This window comes from Bos grunniens, chromosome 10 (assembly GCF_055505025.1).
Source record: "Bos grunniens cultivar Pamir isolate PY7600 chromosome 10, Bosgru_T2T1.0, whole genome shotgun sequence".
NCBI lineage: Eukaryota > Metazoa > Chordata > Mammalia > Artiodactyla > Bovidae > Bos > Bos grunniens.
Window position 1 is genome coordinate 86,457,163 of NC_141174.1, and position 27,578 is coordinate 86,484,740.

A 27,578-nucleotide genomic window follows, 5' to 3' on the forward strand; every position below is an offset into this window, starting at 1 on the left:
AATTTTACATTTATATGCAATTATTTAAAACCAGCTACTCTGGAGAAGGGAATGGCAACCCACTCCAGTTTTCATGCCTGGAGAATCCCATGGACAGATACCTGGTGGGCTACAGCGCAAGGGGTTGCAAAGAGTTGGACACGACTGAGTGACTACCACTACCACTACTACATATATAGTGGACTGCACAGTCTCTTAAGTCTTATAAAACGGGAGAATTTACTAACCTATCAAGTAAAATCAAAGCTTAAACTTTAAAGATTTAAAGATTAGATATTCATAACTTTTAAAATTAATGAGAGAAAATACAAACTCCTGAACCAAAATTTTATTTTAAATTGTTAGGTTTCAGTGCATATGAAAATTTTTCATAACATGTGACATATAAAGATGTTAACACAGTGAACTACAATAGAAAATATTTTCATACAATTTTTGAATCACTAGTATGCATATTTCTCCCATGAATGAATGCAGTTAGCTTGAATCATCTTTGTCATGAGTATCAAGTATGTGTAAAATTCTTATATTATTATTTAATAACTGCTTAAGGAGGTTGTGAGTTTCTTCTCCATGACCAACACATAGTATTCTTTTCAATGTATGGACTACTACAGTAGCTTTTCCTCTCATCTCTAATGGAACATATTTTATATCTAAATATTCAGATAATTTATATCTAGAATTATACAGCATGTTAATAACAGTTATAATGTCATAAACTCCACCACTGCTTCGTCCTTGTGGTAACATCTGGGATTTATACATTTTTTCTAATTTATGTTCTGCTGCTATGGCTAGAGCAAGGCTTCGTTTTAGGTGTTCTTTAGAAGCTCGAATGTCCGCTCTATATTCTGGCTTGTAGCTCTCAGGAAGAGGGACGTGATGCAACTGTGAATTAATATCTGCAATTCTTTTCAAAACGTCTTCATTATACATGTCATGTGATTCAAGATAATCCATTTCATTGTCACCTGAGAGCTGAGGAACATCTTCTTCTTCCGTGGTGGTACCCAAGTCAGTGCTCCCACTTAAAGAGGTGACATCCTGACTTGGTTCAGTAACACTTGGCACTTGCGTTGGTGCCCCAGTGCGATGTTCAACTGGCTCTGGCTCTGGCTCTGGCTCTGGCTCTGGCTCTGGCTCGTCTTTCTCAATAAAAGGTTCTTTTGCATGTAAAACAACAGAAACATTACTTGGTTTAATCGACCAGAATGCTGTGCTTTTAGTACGTTTTTTCTTGTCTACTTCCAGTGTGAAGCCCCTAGTAGGGAAAGTTGTAGTTTCTTCACTGACAGGATTGATTAAAACATCATTGTCACCCGGACCTACATCATGTGTATATTTTAGCTCCTTAACTCTTGATACTCTCGGTCCTATGAAATTAGCATTATTTGGAGACTTTGATTTTTTCTGACGACCTGGCTCCTTAGTGGGAACACTTAGTATTAGGTTCTGTAAAACTTGTACGTAATGATTCAAGTTTTGTTCTTCATCAGGCGTCACAGTTACTCCTTAAGGAAAAAAGAAAAAGTAACATTTATTATTATATATGACATATTGACAGTATTTACTCGCCTAAGTTTACTTCACATGCTATCACTTAAAAGTTGAGATAAAGAACCAAGAAATAAAGCACCTGACACAGTCAACTCTCACCTAAATAAACAAAATTATTTTTTCAGATTCTTATTAAAATACATGAGCAAGATTACTGTAAAAGTTGCATATTAACACAATTCTCTATTTCTCTTTGCTTTTACTTTCCCATATAACCTATGATTCAGCAGGTAGCTTATTAAAACAAAATTCTTGGTTATGTTCTCTAACACAGGGGTGTGCTATAGTAGACTCATAGTGGCTCATTAAAGCCAACTATTAAATTTTAATGAACATCATGAGCCAGATGGTAAACACAGACATTAAAAATTAAATTCTGTATTTACAATTAAGTAAATATATTCAAAACAAGGTAATAAATACTCAAAACTCACCCTTTCTTATTATTTTATTTCATCTTATTATTATTTCTGCTCTTGAGGTTATTTATATCTAGTATGTTATAAATGCTATGTAGTGGTTGGCTTCCCAGGTCACTTAGTGGTAAAGAATTTGCTTGCCAACGTAGGAAACATGGGTTCAATCCGTGGATCAGGAAGATACCCTGGAGTAGGAAATAGCAACCTGCTCCAGTATTCTTGTCTGGAAAATTTGTATCTAGTACATTATGCTGCTGCTGCTAAGTCACTTCAGTTGTGTCCAACTCTGCGAGACCCCATAGACAGCAGCCCACCAGGCTCCCCCGTCCCTGGGATTCTCCAGGCAAGAACACTGGAGTGGGTTGCCATTTCCTTCTCCAATGCGTGAAAGTGAAAGTGAAGTTGCTCAGTCGTGTCCAACTCTTCGCAACCCCATGGACTGCAGCCTACCAGGCTCCTCCGTCCATGGGGTTTTCCAGGCAAGAGTACTGGAGTGGGTTGCCATTGCCTTCTAGTACATTATAAATCCTATTTAATGGTATGCCTCTGTTTATCTCTTTCACCTCCCTGTTGAGTGATGTCAAGTAGGTAGTTTGAAATCGACCATGGTGAGAGTATTTATACCATGTAAATGGGCAAATGCTATAAGTCAGGGTGTACTCATCTCTCAGAAAAGCCAGTTGTTAAATATTTATCAGTATATCAGTCAGACACAACTTAGCAACTAGACCATCACCACTCCTTTCAACCCAGAAAAGATCTAACTACAGCCTGTGGGTCATATCCACCCAAATGTTTTTATAAATAAAGTGGTTTTTTTTTTTCCCCACTCAGTCTTGCTCCTTTGTTTATGTATTGTATAGGGCTACTTTTGGCTGTTCAGTAGAGCTGAATAGTTGGAACAGAGACTTTATGGCCTAGAAAACTATCTGGGCCTTTACAGAAAAAGTTTACTGATTTCTCGTTTAAATCATCAACACTTAACTCTTACAATAAAATGGCAGTTCTATTTATACTGGTATTTTGTTGCATCTTCTCATTTCCAATGTGGAAAACAGAAAAGATTACTGAATAATATACTCTGAAATTCTGTTCAACTCCCCTACTCTGATGGATAGAAATTGATTTAATTCAAGGAGGTAAGTTACTTTTCCCCAAACACTAGTGAATAAGTTCTAACTGAACATTCCCTCTGCAGGCAAAATGGAATAACAAACTTTCTGCCCAGGAGGCACTTTTATTCAGCTCTTTAGCAAGCACAAAGAAGTCCCCAAATGCTTTTCCTCCTCTCTTTCTTAACTCATCTGTTAAATTTAGACCAGATGGAATTTTAATCAAACTTGAAAGCACATTTCTAAATTTTAAAAAAGTCTTAATCAGAAGTTTAATAGGCAATGTGATAGTAGAAAGATACTAGACATGTCTACTAGAGATCTAGATTCTAAAAGCAGACTCGGCATTTTATGTCATGTTTAGAAAAGTCTGGCATACTTCAAGATCCATTTGATGATACATGAAAAAAGACAGAGAATGTAGATTTATTTGTATATTATCCTCATAATTTTTTATGAATAAATGATATAGCATCATACATTTGTCTGGGAATTGAGATTTTTTTTTACTGATTAGAAGGATATCATTATCAAATTTATGTGAGCATTTGCCCTTGAGGAGAGAGAATGGGACTGAAGTTGGACATTAAAGGGGTCTTAACTTTTACTCTCTAAGCACACACACCCAATCATTTAACACAGTAAACAATTAAAGGCCATATTTTAAAAAGAAAATACTTATTTACATATTCTTATGTGTATAAATTAAATTAGGTCCAGTAGACAGAATGCCAGAAGAACTATGGATGGAGGTTAGTAACATTATACAGGAGGCAGTGACCAAAATCATTCCAAAGAAAAAGAAATGCAAGAAGGCAAAGTGGTTGTCTGAGGAACCTTTACAAATAGCTAAGGAAAGAAGAGAAGCAAAAGGCAAAGGACAAAGGGAAAGATATATCCAACTGAATGCAGAGTTCCAAAGAATAGCAAGGAGAGATAACAAGGGCTTTTTCAATGAACAATGAAAAGAAATAGAGGAAAACAACAGAATAGGAAAGACTAAAGAACTCTTCAAGAAAACTGGAGCTATCAAGGGAATATTTCATGCAAGGATGGGCACAATAAAGGACAGAAACGGTAAGGATCTAACAGAAAAAGAAGAGATTAAGAAGAGGTGGCAAGAATACATAGAAGAATTATACAAAAAAAAAAAAAAAAAGATCTTAATGACTCAGATAACCACAATGGTATGGACACTCACCTAGAGCCAGACATCCTGAAGTGTGAAGTCAAATGGGCCTTAGGAAGTATTACTACAAACAAAGCTAGCAGAGGTGATGGAATTCCAGCTAAGCTATTTTAAAATCCTAAAAGATGATGCTGTTAAAGTACTGCATTCAATATGCCAGCAAATTTGGAAAACTGAGCCATGGCCCCAGGACTGGAAAAGATCAGTTTTCATTCCAATCCCAAAGAAGAGCAATAGCAAAGAATGTTCAAACTACCATACAATTGTGCTCATTTCACATGCTAGTAAGGTTATATTCAAAATTCTTCAAGTCAGGCTGGAGCAGTGTGTGAACCAAGAATTTCCAGATATACAACTGGAAATAACTGGAAAATTTCTGGGTTTAGAAAAGGCAGAGGAATCAGAGATCAAACTGCCAACATTCATTGTATCAGAGAAAGCAAGGGGATTCCAGGCAAAAAAAAATCTACCTGTGCTTCACTGACTAGGGTAAAGCCTTTGACATTGTGAATCACAACAAACTGTGGAAAATTCTTAAAGAGTAATACCAGACCACCTTCCCTGACTCCTGAGAGACCTGTTTGTAGGTCAAGAAGCAAACAGTTAGAACTGGACACGGAACAATTGACTGGTTCAAAATTGGAAAAGCAGTATGACAAGGCTGTATATTATCATCCTGCTTATCTAACTTAAATGCAAAATACATCATGTGAAATGCCAGACTGGATGAATCACAAGCTGTAATCAAGACTGCCCATAGAAATATCAAAAACTTCATACATGTAGATGATATCACTCTAATGGCAGAAAGTAAAGAGGAATTAGAGAGTATCTTGATAAGGGTGAAAGAGGAGAGTGAAAAAGCTGGCTTGAAACTTGACATTCAAAAACCTAAGATCATAGCTGCGGATCCCATCACTTTATGTCAAATAGAAGGGGGAAGTGGAAGCACTAACAGATTTTAATTTCTTGGGGATGAAATCACTGCATGGTGACTGCACCATGAAATTAAAAGATACTTGTTTCTTGGAAGGCAAGCTAAGAAAAATCTAGACAGTATATTAAAAATCAAAGACCTCACTTTGCAGACAAAGGTCCATCTAGTCAAAGCTATAGTTTTCCCAGTAGTCATGGATGGATGTGAGAGTTGGACCATAAAGCAGGCTGAGTGGTGAAGAATTGATGTTTTCAAATTGTGGTGCTGGAGAAGACTCTTGAGAGTCCCTTGGACTGCAGGGAGATCAAACTAGTCATCAATCCTAAAGAAAATCAACTCTGAGTATTTATTGGAAGGACTGATGCTAAAGCTGAAGCTCCAATACCTAGACCACCTGATGCAAACAGCTGACGCAATGGGAAAGACCCTGATGCTGGGAAAGATTGAGGGTAGGAGGAGAAGAGGATGACAGAGGATGAGACGGTTGAAACGCATCACTAACTCAATTGTCATGAGTTTGAGCAAATTCCAGGAGACAGTGTAGGACAGAGGAGCCTAGTGTGCCGCAGTCCATGGGGTAGCAAAGTCGAACCCAACCTGGTGACTAAACAAAAGCAAATATTTATAAAATGCATTGTCCTGAATCTAGAGGTTTTTCTGAAGGAAAATACTAAGGAAAATTAACTTGTGACCTAGTGCAGTGAAAAAATATCTTTCATTCTGGTTCTGGTTCTACCACTTTCTAGCATCATGACCTTATTTCTCTACTACTAAATTTCTCTACTATTAAATTACTACCTACTAAATTTCTCTGAATATTTACTTAACTATAAAATTAAGATACTAAATCTGCCCTTTATCTCATAGACTTAAAAATATTGGTTATTTGAAAACACTTTAGGAGGCGGTCCTAAGATGGTGGAGAAATGGGACGGGGAGACCACTTTCTCCCCTACAAATTCATCGAAAGAACATTTGAACGCTGAGCAAATTCCACAAAACAACATCTGAATGCTGGCAGAAGACATCAGGCACCCAGAAAGGCAGCCCATTGTCTTCTAAAGGAGATGGAGAAGTCTTGAGGCTACTGTAAGAATAAGACTGAAAACCAGAGGTAGGAGGCTTAAGTCCAAAACCTGAGAACACCAGAGAACTCCTGACTCCAGGGAACATTAATTGATAAGAGCTCATCAAAAGCCTCCATACCTACACTGAAACCAAGCACCACCCAAGGGCCAACAAGTTCCAGAGCAAGACATACCATGCAAATTCTCCATCAACACAGGAACATAACCCCGAGCTTCAATATACAGGCTGCCCAAAGTCACACCAAACCCACTGACATCTCAAAACTCACTACTGCACACTTCATTGCACTCCAGAGAGAAGAAATCCAGCTCCACACACCAGAACACTGACACAAGCTTCTCTAACCAGGAAACCTTGACAAGCCACATGTCCAACCCCACCTACAGTGAGGAACCTCCACAATAAAGAAGAACTACAAACTGCCAGAATATGGAAAGGCCACCCCAAACACAGCAATATAAACAAGATGAAAAGGCAGAGAAATACTCAGCAATAAAGGAACAGGATATATGCCCACCAAACCAAACAAAAGAGGAAGAGATAGGGAATCTACCTGAAAAAGAATTCAGAATAACGATAGTGAAAATGATCCAAAATCTTGAAAACAAAATAGAGTTACAGATAAATAGCCTGGAGACAAGGATTGAGAAGATGCAAGAAATGTTTAACAAGGACCTAGATGAAATAAAAAAAGAGTCAATATATAATGAATAATGCAATAAATGAGATCAAAAACACTCTGGAGGGAACCAACAGTAGAATAATGGAAGCAGAAGATAGGATAAGTGAGGTAGAAGACAGGATGGTAGAAATAAAAGAAGCAGAGAGGAAAAAAGAATGAAAAGAAATGAGGACAACCTCAGAGACCTCTGGGACAATGTTAAATGCCCCAACATTCGAATCATATGAGTCCCAGAAGAAGAAGACAAAAAGAAAGACCAAGAGAAAATACTTGAGGAGATAATAGCTGAAAACTTCCCTAAAATGGGGAAGGAAATAGTCATCCAAGTCCAAGAAACCCAGAGAGTCCAAAACAGGATAAACCCAAGGCAAAACACCCCAAGACACATATTAATCAAATTAACAAAGATCAAACACAAAGAACAAATATTAAAAGCAGCAAGGGAAAAACAACAAATAACACACAAGGGGATTCCCATAAGGATAATGGCTGATCTTTCAAAAGAAACTCTTCAGGCCAGAAGGGAATGGCAGGTCATACTTAAAGTGATGAAAGAGAAAAACCTACATCCCAGATTACTGTACTCAGCAAGGATCTCATTCAAATATGAAGGAGAAATCAAAGCTTTACAGACAAGCAAAAGCTGAGAGAATTCAGCACCACCAAACCAGCTCTCCAACAAATGCTAAAGGATCTTCTCTAGACAGGAAACACAGAAAGGGTGTATAAACTCGAACCCAAGACCACAAAGTAAATGGCAATGGGATCATACATATCAATAATTACCTTAAATGTAAATGGGTTGAATGGCTCAACCAAAAGACAAAGACTGGCTGAATGGATACAAAAACAAGACCCCTATATATGTTATCCACAAAAGACCCACCTCGAAACAAGGGACACATACAGACTGAAAGTGAAGGGCTGGAAAAAGATATTCCACACAAATAGAGACCAAAAGAAAGCAGGAGTAGCAATACTTATATCAGAAAACAGACTTTAAAATAAAGGCTATAAAAAGAGACAAAGAAGGACACTATATCATGATCAGAGGATCAATCCAAGAAGAAGATATAACAATTATAAATATATATGCACCCAACATAGGAGCACCGCAATATGTAAGACAAATGCTAACAAGTATGAAAGGGGAAATTAACAATAACACAATAATAGTGGGAGACTTTAATACCCAACTCATACCAATGGATAGATCAACTAAAGAGAAAATTAACAAGGAAACACAAACTTTAAATGATACAATAGACCAGTTAGACCTAATTGATATCTATAGTACATTTCACCCCAAAACAATGAATTTCACCTTTTTCTCAAGTGCACATGGAACCTTCTTCAGAATAGACCACATCCTGGGCCATAAATCTAGCCTTCATAAATTCAAAAAAATTGAAATCATTTCAAGCATCTTTTCTGACCACAATGCAGTAAGATTAGATATCAATTACAGGAGAAAAACTATTAAAAATTCCAACATATGGAGGCTGAACAACACGCTGCTGAATAACCAACAAATCACAGAAGAAATTTAAAAAGAAATCAAAATATGCTTAGTAACAAATGAAAATGAAAACACAACAACCCAAAACCTATGGGACACTGTAAAAGCAGTGCTAAGGGGAAGGTTCATTGCAATACAGGCGGTACTTCAAGAAACAAGAAAAAGTCAAATAAATAACCTAACTCTACACCTAAAGCAAATAGAAAAGGAAGAAATGAAAAACCCAAGGGTTAGTAGAAGGAAGGAATTCTTAAAAATTAGGGCAGAAATAAATGCAAAAGAAACAAAAGAGACCATAGCAAAAATTAACAAAGCCAAAAGCTGTTCGTTGAGAAGATAAATAAAATTGACAAACCATTAGCCAGACTCATCAAGAAACAAAGGGAGAAGAATCAAATCAACAAAATTAGAAATGTAAATGGAGAGATCACAACAGACAACAGAAATACAAAGGATCATAAGAGACTACTATCAGCAACTATATGCCAATAAAATGGGCAACGTGGAAGAAATGGACAAATTCTTAGGAAAGTACAACTTTCCAAAACTGAACCAGGAAGAAATAGAAAATCTTAACAGACCCATCACAAGCATGGAAATTGAAACTGTAATCAGAAATCTTCCAGCAAACAAAAGCCCAGGTCCAGATGGCTTCACAGCTGAATTCTACCAAAAATTTAGAGAAGTGCTAACACCTATCTTACTCAAACTCTTCCAGAAAATTGCAGAAGAAGGTAAACTTCCAAACTCATTCTATGAGGCCACCATTATCCTAATACCAAAACCAGACAAAGATGCCACACAAAAAAGAAAACTATAGGCCAATATCACTAATGAACATAGATGCAAAAATCCTTAACAAAATTATAGCAAACAGAATCCAACAACACATTAAAAAGATCATACACCATAACCAAGTGGGCTTTATCCCAGGGACGCAAGGATTCTTCAATATTCACAAATCAATCAAGGTAATACACCACATTAACAAATTGAAAGATAAAAACCATACGATTATCTCAATAGATACAGAGAAAGCCTTTGACAAAATTCAACATCCATTTATGATAAAAAAAAAAAAACCCTCCAGAAAGCAGGAATAGAAGGAACATACCTCAACATAATAAAAGCTATATATGACAAACCCACAGCAAACATTATCCTCAATGGTGAAAAATTGTAAGCATTTCCCCCAAAGTCAGGAACAAGACAAGGGTGCCCACTTTCACCACTACTATTCAACATAGTTTTGGAATTTTTGGCCACAGCAATCAGAGCATAAAAAGAAATAAAAGGAACCTAGATTGGAAAAGAAGTAAAACTCTGTTTGCAGATGACATGATCCTCTACATAGAAAACCCTAAAGACTCCACCAGAAAATTACTAGAGCTAATCAATGAGTATAGTAAAGTTGCAGGATATAAAATTAACACACAGAAATCCCTTGCATTCCTATACACTGAGAAATCAGAAACAGAAATTAAGAAAACAATTCCATTCACCATTGCAACAAAAAGAATAAAATACTTAGAAATATATGTACCTAAAGAAACAAAAGACCTATATATAGAAAACTATAAAACACTGATGAAAGAAATCAAAGAGGACACAAATAGATGGAGAAATATACCATGTGCATGGACTGGAAGAATCAATATAGTGAAAATGAGTATACTACACAAAGCAATCTATAGATTCAATGCAATCCCTATTAAGCTACCAACAGTATTTTTCACAGAGCTAGAACAAATAATTTCACAATTTGTATGGAAATACAAAAAAACTCAAATAGCCAAAGCAATCTTGAGAAAGAAGAATGGAATTGGAGGAATCAAATTCCACTCACAATTTGTATGGAAATACAAAAAAACTCAAATAGCCAAAGCAATCTTGAGAAAGAAGAATGGAATTGGAGGAATCAACCTTCAAGCTATACTACAAAGATACAGTCATCAAGACACTATGGTACTGGCACAAAGAAATATAGATCAATGGAACAAAATAGAAAGCCCAGAGATAAATCCACGCACCTATGGACATCTTATCTTTGACAAAGGAGGCAAGAATATACAATGGAGAAAAGACAATCTCTTTAACAAGTGGTGCAGGGGAAACTGGTCAACCACTTGTAAAAGAATGAAACTAGAACACTTCTAACACCATACACAAAAATAAACTCAAAAGGGATTAAAGCTCTAAACGTAAGACCAGAAACTATAAAACTCCTAGAGGAAAACATAGGCAAAACACTCTCTGACATACATCACAGCAGGATCCTCTATGACCCACCTCCCAGAATATTGGAAATAAAAGCAAAAATAAACAAATGGGACCTAATTAAACTTAAAAGCTTTTGCACAACGAAGGAAACTATAAGCAAGGAGAAAAGACAGCCTTCAGAATGGGAGAAAATAATAGCAAATGAAGCAACTGACAAAGAATTAATCTCAAAAATATACAGGCAACTCCTGCAGCTCAATTCCAGAAAAATAAACGACCCAATCAAAAAATGGGCCAAAGAACTAAACAGATATTTCTCCAAAGAAGACATACAGATGGCTAACAAACACATGAAAAGATGCTCAACATCACTCATTATCAGAGAAATGCAAATCAAAACCAAAATGAGGTACCATTTCATGCCAGTCAGAATGGCTGCTATCCAAAAGTCTACACGCAATAAATGCTGGAGAGGGTGTGGAGAAAAGGGAACCCTCTTACACTGTTGGTGGGAATGCAAACTAGTACAGCCACTATGGAGAACAGTGTGGAGATTCCTTAAAAAACTGGAAATAGAACTGCCTTATGACCCAGCAATCCCACTGCTGGGCATACACACTGAGGAAACCAGAATTGAAAGAGACACATGTACCCCAATGTTCATCGCAGCACTGTTTATAATAGCCAGGACATGGAAGCAACCTAGATGTCCATCAGCAGATGAATGGATGAGAAAGCTGTGGTACATATACACAATGGAATATTACTCAGCCATTAAAAAGAATACATTGGAATCAGTTCTAATGAGGTGGATAAAACTGGAGCCTTTTATACAGAGTGAAGTAAGCCAGAAAGAAAAACACCAATACAGTATCAATTCAGTGCAGTTCAGTCGCTCAGTCGTGTCTGACTCTTTGTAACCCCATGAACCGCAGTACACCAGGCCTCCCTGTCCATCACCAACTCCCAGGGTCCACCCAAACCCATGTCCATTGTGTCGGTGATGCCATCCAACCATCTCATCTTTTGTCGTCCCCTTCTCCTCCTGCCCCTCAATCTTTCCCAGCATCAGGGTCTTTTCAAATGAGTCAGCTCTCTGCATCAGGTGGCCAAAGTATTGGAGTTTCAGCTTCAATATCAGTCCCTCCAATGAACACCCAGGACTGATCTCCTTTAAGATGGACTGGTTAGATCTCTTTGCAGTCCAAGGGACTCTCCAGAGTCTTCTCCAACACCACAGTTCAAAAGCATAAATTCTGAGCTCAGCTTTGTTTATAGTCCAACTCACATCCATACATGACCACTGGAAAAACCATAGCCTTGACTAGATGGACCTTCGTTGGCAAAGTAATGTCTCTGCTTTTTAATATGCTGTCTAGGTTGGTCATAACTTTCCTTCCAAGGAGCAAGTGTCTTTTAATTTCATGGCTGCAATCACCATCTGCAGTGATTTTGGAGCCCAGAAAAATAAAGTCAGCCTCTGTTTCCACTGTTTCCCCATCTATTTGCCATGAAGTGATGGGACTGGATGCCATGATCTTAGTTTTCTGAATGTTGAGCTTTAAGCCAACTTTTTTCACTCTCCTCTTTCACTTTCATTAAGAGGCTTTTTAGTGCCTCTTCACTTTCTGCCATAAGGGTGGTGTCATCTGGATATCTGAGGTTATTGATATTTCTCCTGGCAATATATACGGAATTTAGAAAAATGGTAACGATAACCCTACATGCAAGACAGCAAAAGAGACACAGGTGTATAGAACAGTCTTTTTGGACTCTGTGGGAGAAGGCGAGGGTGGAATGATTTGAGAGAATAGCATTGAAACATGTATATTATCATATGTGAAACAGATTGCCAGTCCAGGTTCGATGCATGAGACAGGGTTCTCAGGGCTGGTGCACTGGGATGACCCAGAGGGATGGGATTGGGAGGGAAGTAGGAGGGGGTTCAGGATGGGGAACACATGTACACCCATGGCTGACTCATGTCAATGTATGACAAAACCACTACAGTAATGTAAAGCAATTAGCCTCCAATTAAAATAAATTTTAAAAAATAAAAAATAAATTTCTATGTAAGATTTCAACTATTTCTATACATTAAAATATAATGGTTGCAAACTAAACTAGCTGGAAATATTTTGTTTCTTTGTTTATGCATTGGTTACCCAGAAGCATTAACTATAAAAATTGATTAAACTATACATTAGACTGTGCACCTTATTCTATGTATATTATATATTTAAAATCTCATATTGGTAACTGGTTTGCATTACACTTACTGGACATTAACACAAAGATTTTAAAAATCATTTTAAAAGAGCTAGAATTAATAAAATTTAATTTTATCAGTAGAAGTTATTTTCATTTTTTATATATAAATTTATTTATTTTAATTGGAGGTTACTTTACAATATTGTATTGGTTTTGCCATACATCAACATGAATCTGCCACAGGTGTACACGTGTTCCCCATCCTGAACCCCCCTCCTTCCTCCCTCCTCGTACCATCCCTCTGGGTCGTCCCAGTGCACCAGCCCCAAGCATCCAGTATCGTGCATCGAACCTGGACTGGCAATTTGTTTCATATATGATATTATACATATTTCAATGCCATTCTCCCAAATCATCCCACCCTCTCCCTCTCCCACAGAGACCAAAAGACTGTTCTATACATCTGTGTCTCTTTTGCTGTCTCGCATACAGGGTTATCATTACCATCTTTCTAACTGAAGTCATGCATAAACCAAGTGTTTTATTTATCAGTTTCATTATGCTATATCTTTTCATTATGCCATTATGCGATGCTGCTGCTGCTGCTGCTGCTGCTGCTAAGTCACTTCAGTCGTGTCTGACTCTGTGGAACCCCGTAGACGGCAGCCCACCAGGCTCCCCCGTCCCTGGCATTCTCCAGGCAAGAACACTGGAGTGGATCATTATGCCATAACATATGCCAAATTTTACTATTTTAAAGCATGAGGAAGCTAATATAAAATTGCATGAATAAAAACTTCAATTCGTAATAGGTGTAAAAATAATTTCTTTCACAATATCCATTTAAAAGAATGGAAATATATAAATGTATTGTTTTGTAAAAACCTCAACAGTTATACCTTTATCTGTTTCTGGAGAGATTTTCCTAATTAGTAAAACTAAAGTACATTATGGAGAAGGCAATGGCACCCCACTCCAGTACTCTTGCCTTGAAAATTCCATGGACGGAGGAGCCTGGTGGGCTGCAGTCCATCGGGTCACTAGGAGTCGGACACAACTGAAGCAACTTAGCAGCAGCAGCAAAGTACATTAACTGTTCTAACTAACAATTTTTTCCAGAAAACTTACACTAAAAAGTGGGGTGGGGCATGAGTTTCTATGCAACTAAAAAGTGACTCAGTTCAGTCAGTTCAGTCGTGTTCAACTCTTTGCGACCCCATGAACTGCTGCATGCCAGGCCTCCCTGTCCATCACCAACTCCCGGAGTTCACCCAGACTCACGTCCATCGAGTCGGTGATGCCATCCAGCCATCTCATCCTCTGTCGTCCCCTTCTCCTCCTGCCCCCAATCCCTCCCAGCATCACAGTCTTTTCCAATGAGTCAACTCTTCGCACGAGGTGGCCAAAGTACTGGAGTTTCAGCCTTAGTATCATTCCTTCCAAAGAACACCCAGGACCCATCTCCTTTAGAATGGACTGGTTGGATCTCCTTGCAGTCCAAGGGACTCTCAAGAGTCTTCTCCGACACCACAGTTCAAAAGCATCAATTCTTCGGTGTTCAGCTTTCTTCACAGTCCAACTCTCACATCCATACATGACCACAGGAAAAACCATAGCCTTAACTAGACGGACCTTTGTTGGCAAAGTAATGTCTCTGCTTTTGAATATGCTATCTAGGTTGGTCATAACTTTCCTTCCAAGGAGTAAGCGTCTTTTAATTTCATGGCTGCAATCACCATCTGCAGTGATTTTGGAGCCCAGAAAAATAAAGTCTGACACTGTTTCCACTGTTTTCCCATCTATTTCCCATGAAGTGATGGGACCAGATGCCATGATCTTCGTTTTCTGAATGTTGAGCTTTAAGCCAACTTTTTCCACTCTCCTCTTTAACTCCTCTTTAACCTCAAGAGGCTATTTAGTTCCTCTTCACTTTCTGCCATAAGGGTAGTATCATCTGCATATCTGAGGTTATTGATATTTCTCCCAGAAATCTTGATTCCAGCTTGTGCTTCTTCCAGCCCAGTGTTTCTCATGATGTACTCTGCTGCTGCTGCTGCTAAATCACTTCAGTTGTGTCCGACTCTGTGTGACTCCATAGACGGCAGCCCACCAGGCTCCCCCATCCCTGAGATTCTCCAGGCAAGAACCCTGGAGTGGGTTGCCATTTCCTTCTCCAGATATACTCTGCATATAAGTTAAATAAACAGGGTGACAGTATACAGCCTTGACGTACTCCTTTCCCTATTTGGAACCAGTCTGTTATTCCATGTCCAGTTCTAACTGTTGCTTCCTGACCTGCATATAGGTTTCTCAAGAGGCAGGTCAGGTGGTCTGCCAATCCCATCTCTTTCAGAATTGTCCACAGTTTATTGTGATCTACACAGTCAAAGGCTTTGGCATAGTCAATAAAGCAGAAATAGATGTTTTTCTGAAACTCTCTTGCTTTTTTGATGGTCCAGCGGATGCTGGCAATTTGATCTCTGGTTCCTCTGCCTTTTCTAAAACCAGCTTGAACATCTGGAAGTTCATTGCTGAAGCCTGGCCTGGAGAATTTTGAGCATTACTTTACTAGCGTGTGAGATGACTACATGCCAAAAATAACAATAAAAAGCAATGACACTAATGCTAACATTAAAAAGCTTATTAGAAAGATTCCTACTTAGTTCCTTTGAGACTAAAGTGTTAAGAATAGCATTGAAACCTGTATAATATCATGTATGAAACGAGTCGCCAGTCCAGGTTCGATGCACGGTACTGGATGCTTGGGGCTGGTGCACTGGGACGACCCAGAGGGAGGGTAGGGGAGGGAGGAGGGTGGAGGGTTCAGGATGGGGAACGCGGGTATACCTGTGGCGGATTCATTTTGATATTTGGCAAAACTAATACAATATTGTAAGGTTTAAAAATAAAATTAAATTAAAAAAAAATAAACAACAAAAAAAAAGAAAAAAAAAATGTCACCCTAAATCTTGATCAAAGAACCAATAGCTTCTAAGCTGAATAAAAAGAAAAACTAAACTAAAAACTCCAGCTTTTTGGTTAAAAAAAAAGGAAAGGAGCTACAATTTTTAAAAGATGTATACCCTCAAATTTGGAAGCTTTAATATGAGTAATCTTTACTTCAAAGGGTAATAAAAAGTAGGACTGTAAGAAAACTAGGTAATTTTAATGTTTCTTTGGTAAGTTCCTTATTTAATGTAACAATTTAAAATCTCAAAAGTGGTAAATCTTAAGACTTTAAAAAATTTTTACTTTTAAAAACGTATTTTTCTGTGTTTTATTTATGTGGTGATTGTGTAGTTATCGCAGAATACAAAACTGGAAAGTAAGGACACATCCAAATCTATGCAGAATTTGGATTTTTGAACTTGAAGTCCATATAGCTAAACTTTTCAAGAACAGTATCAAACAACACATACATAAAATGTAAATATGGGATTTCACTTGAAATGTATTACAAACCAAACACTTGGAATCTCAAAAACTGGTTATTATAAAACTTATACAATACTGTAAAATCATAAGGACCAATAAAATTTTTCCATTAAAATATTCTATGTATAGTCTTTAACTGCTATAATTCTCTGACAACATTTAATATGAATTGCATTTTATTTTGACATTAACTTGGTTATAATTCCTGACATTCTTAATTATGAACCTGCAAACTAAAACAATTTTAAATTAATAGCATATGTATTAATCTAAAGGCTTTTAAAAGACAAAAACTTGAGGTTTGGTATCAAATATTTTAAAGTAAAAACAATTTTACTTTTGCTAGTAAAATAAAGTATACTGGTTAATTGCTTATAATAATAAAAAATTAAAGGACAATTTTAAATAAACTCTCAAAATACTGAGTTTATTTATAGTCTCTTTCTAATTTAGAGTACTATGAATCACTACTCAGATAAAATTGTATCTAAATAACTTAGATATCTGATAGTCAATTAAGACTTCTCTCTTCTTTCCAATAACTAGTACCTATCAACTATAAATTGGCATTTGCCACTGGCACTTGCCATCCACCTCTACAAGGATTAAATCATGTGCTACTGCAGCTGCTGATTTTCAATACCTGCCCCCCTCAAAAAGAGTTCAGGGTGAACAGAAATGAGGCACCCTACTCAGGGAAAAACTGGCAGGACAGGTCTTCAGATAGTTAGATGTTTTCAGGAGCCGATTTTATGAGCCCAATTCTTGTATCTACTCATATTTTAAAAAGCACTAAAATCCTGCATGGTGATGAATGATCCTCATGACAGGCAGAAAGCTTCACAAGACTAGCAGAAGCTTTCTGGAAAAATATGTGTCTGGTTGCATGTATTCCTCCTTAACCAAAATCACATATATACTGACCTTCCCCCCTGCCTCTTTGGAGCAATTCCTCCAAAATCTGAGGTGTTGTCTCCTGGGCTACACTCATTTTTTCCCAAATAAAACTTAACTCACAACACTCACATTGTGCATTTTTTTTAAGTCGACATACCTTATACACAAACTGGAAAATAACATAGACAAGACAACTGTAAACTTAATTCCAACATATTTTGACCAAAATTAAAAACAGGTCATCACACAATTCCTATGTGTGTTCTACTTAGGTAATCTTGTTTACTTGTAAAACATAATGCCTCTTCCATAAGCCCCAAATAAAATGTTTTAAAACAATGTATTTGGACTTCTACTTCCAAAAAGATAGACAATATGTATTTTCCCTCTATCCTTCCTACTAACAGTTAAAAATCTTCAACATTATATGTAAGACAAGCATGAGATGAAAAGACTCTGAAAGGCAGAGCGATGAAGGTAGACCAACTAGGGACTTCAGGACCTGAGTAACGACACAGCAGTGAGTTCCCTGGGTTTTCTTTTTGCCATATATATCCTAGACTGGGAACTGGAGATGCTGGCAATCCAAAAACACCAATGGACACAGACCAAAAAGGCTCAAAGAGAAAGACTGCTTTCTTCATGGCCAAAGGACCAGGAAAAGAGTAAACTGGCAAGACAGAAAAGGGAGGGGATATATGTATACTTATGGCTGATTCATGTTGAGGTTTGACAGAAAACAACAAAATTCTGTAAAGCAATTATCCTTTAATTAAAAAAAAAAAAGCCAAAAGCACAGAAAACCTTGCAATCCTACCCCCATCAGCAGAGGCTGAGTGGAAAACATAGACTTTCACCCTCATCAAGTTTCATTAAGCTTCCCCAATTCCTCTGCCCTTATCCCATGAAGTGCTGCAACAAATATGAATACCTCCTCTTTTCAAGTAGAGAAGGCCAAGTAAGGAGCTAGGACTTTCAGCTCCTTCCTGTGGTAACAAGGCAACACCCCACATCCACCATTAAAGTGGTGTCAAAGACCTATTTAAATCTGTAGCAAAAGAGTTAAATGAGGTCCAGAGTCTTACAACATAATACCCAAAATATCCAGGTTTGAATCAAAGGCTAGTGGTCATTACAAGAACCAGGAAAAATCTCAATTTGATTAAGAAAAGAAACCCAACAGATGCCAACACTGAGATGATGCAGATGTCAGAATTATCTGACAGGGATTTAGAAGTAGCCATCATAAAAATGCTTCAACAAGCAATTATGGATTTCTTGAAACAAATGAAACATAAAAAGTCTTAATAAATAAGTAGAAAATCTCAGCAAAGAAATAGAATATATAAGGACGAATTAAGTTTTAGAATTGAGTAACACAATAACTGAACTGAAAAACTCAGTAGATAGATTCAACAGCAGAATGGAGAGGAAAGAGGAAATAAGCAGTGAACTGGAAGATAGAATAACAGCAATTACCCAATCTGAATAAAAGAGAAAAAATGAAATGCAAACAAATGAAAAGAGCCTCAGGGTCTTGTGAGACTGTAACAAAAAGATCTAACATTCATGTCACCTGAGCCTTGGAAAGAGAAAAGAAAAAGGATAAACAGAAAAGGTATTCAAAAACATAATGACTGAAAATTTCCCAAATGTGGCAAAAGACATGAATTTACAGATTCAAGAATCTGAATCTCAAAACAGAATAAACCCAAAGAAATCCATGTTAAGATGTATCATGGTCATCTTAGACAAAGAAAAACTCTAAAGACAAAGAAAAAAATCTTGAAAGAAGCAGGTTAAATTACAATTTGAATTCTCAAGAGAAATCATGAATGTCAGAAGTAAAAGGCATAATATTTTTCAAGTGATAAAAGGAAAGGACTATCAATCCAGAATTCTTTATCAAGGGAAAATATCCTTTAGCAATGAAAGGATAATCAATACCTCTCAGATGAAGGGAAATTAAGATAAGTTGTTGCCATAAGACCTATTCTAAAAGAATAACTAAATTAAGCTCATTAAACAGAAAGGAGGGCATCCCTAGTGGGTCAGCAGTAAAGAATCTGCCTGCAATGCAGGAGACACAGGTCCAGTTCCTAGGTCAGGAAGATTCCATGGAGAAGGAAACGGCAATCCACTCCAGTATCCTTGCCTGGAAAATCCCATGGACAGAAGAGCCTGGTGGGCTATAGTCCAGAGGATCACAAAACAGTCAGACACAACTTAGTAACTAAACAAGTGAATTGGCTCAGTTGGGTCCGACTCTTTGCAACCCCATGGACTATCCTGCCAGGCTCCTCCATCCATGGGATAAAACAACATTAAAAAAAAGGAAATCATAAAAGAAGGTATCCTGAACATTGGCAAGGAAGAAAGAGTAACAGAAGGAGCAAAAATATGGGAAAATTCAGTGAACTTTTCTTTTCCTCTTGAGTTTTTCAAACTATGATTGACAGCTGAAGTAAAATTATAATACTATCTGATGTGGTTCTCTATGTATGCTAAAGAAATATATATGACAATTAACAGTATGAATGAGAGAGGGTAAAAGAACATAAAGGGAGGTTAGGTTTCTACATTTCACTGAAACTAGCAAAATGCTGATACCAATAGACTGTAATAAGTTATGTATACATAATGTAATACCCAGGCAGTACAAAGAAATATGCTCAAAAACACTACAAGATAGAATCCTAAAAAACCCTAAATCCTAAAAAAACATCTCTCTATCAATGTAAGATGAGTTCCCTTGCAATCCCATAGAAGAAATGGAGTAGCCCTCATAATCAACAAAAGAGCCCCAATGCAGTACTTGGATGCAATCTCAAAAACAGAATGATCTCAGTTCGTTTCCAAGGCAAACCATTCAACATCACAGTGATCCAAGTCTACGCCCCAACCACTGATGCCAAAGAAGCTGAAGTCGACCAGTTCTATGAGGACCTAAAAGACCTTATAGAACTACTATCAACAAAAAATGTTCTATTCATCATAGGGAATTGAAATTCAAATGTAGGAAGTCAAGAAATACCTGGAGTAACAGGCAAGTTTGGCCTTGACGTACAAAATGAAGCAAGGCAAAGGCTAACAAAATTCTGCCAAAAGAACACACTGATCATAGCAAACACCCTTTTCCAACAACACAAGGGATGACTTTACACGTGGATATCACCAAGTGGTCAATACTGAAATCAGACTGATTATGCATTCTTTGCATCCGAAGATGGAGAAGCTCTATACAGTCAGCAAAAACAAGACTGTAAGCTGACTATGGCTCAGAACATCAGCTTCTTTTAGCAAAATTCAGGCTTAACTAAAGAAAACTGGGAAAACCACTAGGCAGTTCAGGTACGACCTAAATCAAATCCCCTATGATTATACAGTGGATGTGATGAATAGATTCAAGGGATTAGATTTGGTAAACAGAGTGCCTGAAGAACTATGGACAGAGATTTGTAATACTGTACAGGAGGCACTGACCAAAACCATCCCAAAGATAAAAGAAATGCAAGAAGGCAAAGTGGTTATCTGAGGAGGCCTTACAAATAGCTGAGAAAAGAAGAGAAGTAAAAAGCAAGGGAGAAAGAGAAAGGCATACCTAACAATGCAGAGTTCCAGAGAATAGCAAGGAGAGGCAAGAAGGCCTTCTTCAATGAACAATGAAAAGAAAGAGTGAAACAACAAAAGGGAAAAGACTAGAGGTCTCTTTAAGAAAACTGGAGACATCAAAGTAACATTTCACGCAAAGACGGGCACAATAAAGGACAGAAAGGGTAAAGGCCTAATTGAAGCGGAAGAGATCAAGAAGAGATGGCAAGAATACATAGAAGAACTGTATGGAAAAAGATCTTAATGACCCAGATAACGATGATGGTGTGATCACTCACTTAGAGCCAGACATCCTGGAGTGTGAAGTCAAGTGGGCCTTAGGAAGCGCTGCTGCCAATAAAGCTAGTGCAGGTGATAAAATTCCAGCAGAGCTACTTAAAATCTTAAAAAAAAAAAAAAAAAAAGATGATGCTATTAAAGTACTGCACTCTAAATGTCAGCAAATTTGGAAAACTCAGCAGTGGCCACAGGACTGGAAAAGGTCATTCTTCACCCAATTCCCAAGAATGGCAGTACTAAAGAATGTTCAAACTATCAGACAATTGTGCTCACTTGCCATGCTAGTAAGGTTATGCTCAAAATTCTTCAAGCCAGGCTTCCATAGTACTTGAATCAAGAACTTCCAGATGTACAAGGTGGGTTTAGAAAAGGCAGAGGAACTAGAGACCAAATTGCCAACATTTGCTGGATCACAGAGAAAGCAAGGGAATTACAGAAAAACATCTACTTCTATCTCATTGATGATGCTAAAGCTTTTGAGTGTGTGGATCATAACAAACTGTGGAAAACTCTCAAAGAGATGGGAATATCTGACCATCTTGCCTGTCTTCTGAGGTATGCAGAAGACACACCTGTATGCAGGTCAAGAACCTTATATGGAAAAGCTGACTGGTTCACAATCGAGAAAGGAGTATGACAAGGTTGTATATTGTCACCTCATTTATTTAACTTATATGCAGAGTACATCATGTGAAATGCTGGGCTGGATGAGTTATAAGCTGGAATCAAGACAGCCAGGAGAAATATCAACAATCTCAGATATGCAGATAACACCACTCCAATGGCAGAAAGCAGAGAACTAAAGAGCTTCTTGATGAGGGTAAAACAAGAGTGTGAAAAAGCTGGCTTAAAACTCAATACTAAAAAAACTAAGATCATGGCATCTGGTCCCATCACTTCATGGCAAACAGATGGGGAAAAGGTGGAAGCAATGACAGACTGCCTCTTCTAAAATCACTACAGATGGTAACTTCAGCCATGAAATTCGAAGATGACTACTTCTTGGAAGGAAAGCTATGACAAACCTAGACAGCATATAAAAAGCAAAGACATCACTTTGCTGACAAAGGTCCGTATGGTTAAAGCTATGGTCTTTCCAGTAGTCACATATGGATGTGAGAGTTGGACCATAAAGAAGGCTGAGCGCTGAAGAATTGATGCTTTCAAACTATGGTGCTAGAGAAGACTCTTGAGAGTCCTTTGGACAGCAAGGAGATCAAACCTGTCAATCCTAAAGGAAATGAACCCCATATATTCATTGGAAGGACTAATGCTCAACTTGAAACTCCAATAGTTTGGCCACCTGATGCACTGGAAAAGACCCCGATGCTGGGAAAGATTGAAGGCAGAAGGAGAAAAGGGCAACAGAGGATGAGATGGTTGGATGTATCACCGATTCAGTGGACATGAACTTGGGCAAACTCTGGGAGATGATGAGGGACAGGGAGGCCTAGCATGCTGCAGTCCACAGGGTCACAAAGAGTCAGACACGACTTGGCGACTGAACAACAAAATAAGATGAGTGCTATCTGATCATGTGCTTAAAATGTAATTTATGTTTTTAAAAACTAAGGCCTTAAAGCCCAATAATACTATTGATTTAAACCAAAAAAATTGGCATAACAATAAATACCTGGTAAGTTAAAGGTAACAACAAAATGTTCATTATAACTGGGGGAAACATAGTAGCTCGGTAAAGAAGGAAAGATAAATTCTTAAACTTTTCAGATACAGACAAAAGAAGTTAAAGCTCAACAAAATATGATTGGTCATTGTGCTTTAGAACTCATATGTTTTTACTGTAATCTTAACATAGTACTTGGTGATTGCACCCAATTTAAAACAAGAATCGTGGATGCTCATCTTTTAAAAGATTCAAATATAACTAGGATTTGTATTACCACAAGAGTGAATGGCTTCGTCAACAAAGAATTCATGTATATAAAGCTTAACATATACCCACGCATTGAATCATTTATAAATGGGCCAGACTCTGCCTGAATGTCTTAGCTCTAGAGAACAAATTGCTTGTATTTTCCATCCAAATCATGAAATGAGCTCATAAAGAACAGACTTCCCATACTCTACAGAAGTGTTGCAAGTAAGAATACCTGAAAGCTGTCAGCATGTAAGAACTTCCAGCTAAAACACCAACACCTTCAAATTAAAAGAAACTTGAATAACTGAGCTGAAGTACTTCCAATTCAAAGCTGTAATAACTATGCTTCATTAGTAGGGTATACTCAAAGAATGATCAGAAAAGAAAATGTCACATCTTGTTATTTATGCAGCAGTTTTCCTATAATTTGTTAATTCAAATTTTAACTTTTGCTAGCAGGTAAAACAAACAAGTAATTATGTTATATTAATTAAGTGTTCATGTTAAGGAAACAACTTCAGGGTCAGGGATACGGGAAATGGGGAGAAAGTCTGGTAAAAAAAAAAATACAAACTTTCAGTTATAAGAAAAATAAAGCCTGAGGATCTAATGTATAATATGATGAAAATAGTTGATGATACACACAAAAAGGTAAAGATGTGAGGTGACATGTGTTAATTAATTCCATGGTGGGAGTTTATATATATATATATATATATTAATACATATGTCAAATTATCATATTGTACACTTTAAATATATTATAATTTTATTAATCAATTATGCCTCAATGAAGCTGAAAAAAGAAGAAACATAACTTTATGGCTTTACTCTTCTTGGTATTTATGTTTTGGGTTAATGTGTCTCTTCCCACGCTGAATATAGGTTCTCCTTGTGTGACTGTCTTGGCCTATTACAGGACACTAGCAAATCTGAAGTGGCATAGGCTTTATAAAAACTTGCATATTGAGGGCTTATAAAGTTCTGTCTGGGAAGCAAGCTCCCATGATATAAAGACACTTGGGCTAGATTACTGAGAAATGAGAAGTGATGTAGAGAAAGACCCTGAAAGATGAGCAGCCATGCTGGATGTTCTCATCCAAACTGAGCTTCTTCATTCTTCAGTTCCACCACATGAAGCAGAACGGCTCAGCTGAGTGCAGACAACCCACAGAATCGTGAGAAATGATAACATTTGAGGGTGGTCTTTTATGCTGCAACAGAAAACCAAAATAACTATACTAAATATATTTTGAAAAAGGAATACACATTTAGTTAAGGTGAAGAGTCAAAAATCAGAAAGTTATCTTATGAGTAATGTTAAAATTTAATCAGAACCCAAACAAATTCATGACCATGAAATATATCTCTTCTAGTTCTGTTGAGTAAAATGACCTAAAAAATAATATTACCATAGCATTGATATATATCCCAAGTACTCGGCTCTCTAACACCATGTACTATTTTGTCTTCTCAGAAGGATGGCTAATCCCATTCAGAACACAGAATATACAAAGTGGTCTTGGTACAACTGGTTACTGTCAGAAAATAAGAAGTCTTAAAAAACATGAAACCCTATCAAAAGAACACGGACAAGAGCTCCAAAGAACAGAAAGACAGAATTTTTCCCATAAAATATTAATAGGCTAATGAAACTACTATATCCCCAAAGGCTACCCTTTGACATCTGCATTAGAAGACACACTCCTTATTATCCAAAACATTAATGAAGTGTGTCATAACATTACATTCACAGGTTTGAAAGACTCTCCCAAATGCCATGGCCTTGAGCCTTGAAATAGTGAAAAATGAACTTGCAGCACCAGAACCAAATGAATTTCTCAATGTTCTTGAAATAAAAGCAATCTGCTTTCCCTTTCAATTCCAATCAGTTGCCAATAGATTTGAATATTTATTGCCTTACTACTTCCCTTGCCTTTTGTGGTCCATTAAGACTAAAGTCTTCCTAAAGACAAAGACAGATGCCAAAGAAGTACTGATATTTTCAACAAGTATAATAATTCCTGTGATGTTTGCTTAAGATAACCTCAAAGCTATCTAGTATTCTAAAAAAATTGTTAAAGATGCACTTTTCCTTAAAAAAACCAATGTGTCTTTTATTTGGCATGAGAGAGGAGTGTTTTATATGGTTCTCTTGACAATACTGTTGGAAGAGCAGACATACAAATCAAAGAATACATACCCGATTTAAATTGAACACAGTGATAAGTTTCACAGGAAAAGTAGCCATGTTAGCACTGCCCTACATATCCCTTAATCTACTTCTATGGAAAAGATGTAAATTACATTTTCTAAGAGATCTTCGTGATCTATGACCTGTATATATATTTCCTTTTCTCTTGTACCATCTGTATATTCAACACAAAATCATTCCTTTTTCTGAGAAGTATCTTTTCATTTTCTACTTAAGAAAATTTAGGTTAAGAGGGTACAAAGGAAGAGCACAGGCCATGGAGTTTTGGAGTTAGACAAGAGATCGAACTGAGTTGAGTAACCAGGTATTGCTTTCAAGCAGTCTCAGAGAATACTGTGTGACAGTATTTCACTTCAGCTGAAGTCTGCATATATATTAGTCAGTTGTGACCTACTGCTCTACAACTACCAAAATTCAATCTCTGGTGTTAGTAATAATGACCACTAGTAACAGCCAGAAAAGACAATTATCATCTTCAGTATGCTCTGCTCAGTTCAGTTCAGTCGCTCAGTCGTGTCCGACTCTTTGCGACCCCATGAATCGCAGCACGCCAGGCCTCCCTGTCCATCACCAACTCCCGGAGTTCACTCACACTCAGGTCCATCGAGTCGGTGGTGCCATCCAGCCATCTCATCCTCTGTCATCCCCTTCTCCTCCTGCCCCCAATCCCTCCCAGCATCACAGTCTTTTCCAATGAGTCAACTCTTCGCATGAGGTGGCCAAAGTATTGGAGTTTCAGCTTTAGCATCATTCCTTCCAAAGAATACCCAGGACTGATCTTTAGAATGGACTGGTTGGATCTCCTTGCAGTCCAAGGGACTCTCAAGAGTCTTCTCCAACACCACAGTTCAAAAGCATCAATTCTTCAGTGCTCAGTTCTTTACAGCAAAAATTTTTGCAAAGACTTTTGTTTAAAACAACTAACAATCATTAAGTGCTAGTACTGAAAGGGCTGACTTTAGTTACCTAGGGCACTTTATTCAGAACTTTAACCACTACTATTTATGACTTTGGTTGTTCTGTGTTTTCATTTTTGAAATTTAATTGTTAACTAAGAGCTTTTAACAAGTCTGAAATATAGCTCTGCATAACTAGCATGCACTTTAGTACTTTTTTCACACCTACCTGTTAAATTTTATTTAGATAGTTAAACCAAACCCCAACATCACTAGATACTACAGTGAACTAAAGTTAGTCTAGATGAATAGGCCTCATGGTCTATCTGGAATACCAGATATCAGACACTTAAATACCTCAAGGTGTTCATGTGATATTAATATAGCAGTCTCAGCACCCCTGAATATGACCTTATTAGTTTTCAGCCACTGGGGAGGGACAAGTAGTTAAGTCATAATTCTGCTCTACTAAGGTTTTGAATTCTGTGCACCTGAGGATGCTCAGTGGGCGTGCATAGGTCAGCGAGAGTCCTAGACAGCTGTCCACAATCCACACACTCTCCCTGTCTAAACATGGGCTCAAAGTCTTTCTGTCAAGGGCCAGAAAGAGAACAGTTCAGGCTTTGCAGCCCATCCTGTCTCCGTGGCAACTACTGAACTCTGCTATTAAAAGGCGGGAAAGCAACCTGGACTGCTGTGTTTCAACAAAACTTGACGAACAATGAAACTGGAATTTCATACTTCTGCATATGTTACGACAGATTACATTTACAGCGAAAAAGGTAGCGAACAATGTAAAAACCATGCCCCCCAGCCAGCTAGGCAGCCATCCAAAACCCGGCCGCCCCGGCCTGCTGGCCGCAGGTGCTCCCACCCTGCTTTACCACACCTGCAGCGACTCTCCGGTAAACGAGGCCAGGTGAACAAGGGTTGTCTCTGCCCAGGGTGTCCCAGGTGCCCAGTCCGGCTCACCCCAGCCACGCTTGGGACCCAAAGCCTGGATCACTGCCTCACCACGCGCAGGTGGGGCGGACCAGAACTGGGACACAACTCGGCACCTGAAGCCAAGCCCCTGGAGAATGGGGTTTGGGAGGCATGTAGGACCCAGAAAAGGAAGAGCTGGGTCTTAGGCGGGCCCGGGAACCCTGGGAGGTTCCCCCACAAGTGTCCCCTGGAGTGGCAGCCGCCTCTGGCCACTCACTTCGATACGCTGGCAGGGACAAAGGCCATAGCAGCAGCGCAACTAGAAGGACTAAGAACTTCATGGGCATCATCCACAGCACTCCGCCATGCGTTGGGAACGTCCTGGGGCCACCAGGCCGGGTACCTCAGTCCGAAAGGGGAGGGGGTTGGCGGGACGACCGTCCTTCCTCGGGGCCCCGGGCGCCCCGCAACGGTTGTCACCAGCACGCAAGCGCAGAAGCCCT

The 27,578-nt window shown here is 38.1% G+C and overlaps 1 protein-coding gene across 1 annotated transcript; it reads right to left on the bottom strand.

Annotated features, from left to right (window-relative positions):
- Positions 1 to 313: 313 nt before the first annotated feature.
- Positions 314 to 27,578, bottom strand: SPESP1 (sperm equatorial segment protein 1). The gene is made up of 2 exons (XM_086322806.1): positions 27,353 to 27,578; positions 314 to 1,514 (listed from the first exon to the last, which is right to left on the bottom strand). Exons 1-2 carry the CDS (start codon positions 27,423 to 27,425, stop codon positions 478 to 480), a joined length of 1,110 nt encoding a protein of 369 aa, XP_086178932.1. The 5' UTR covers positions 27,426 to 27,578; the 3' UTR covers positions 314 to 477.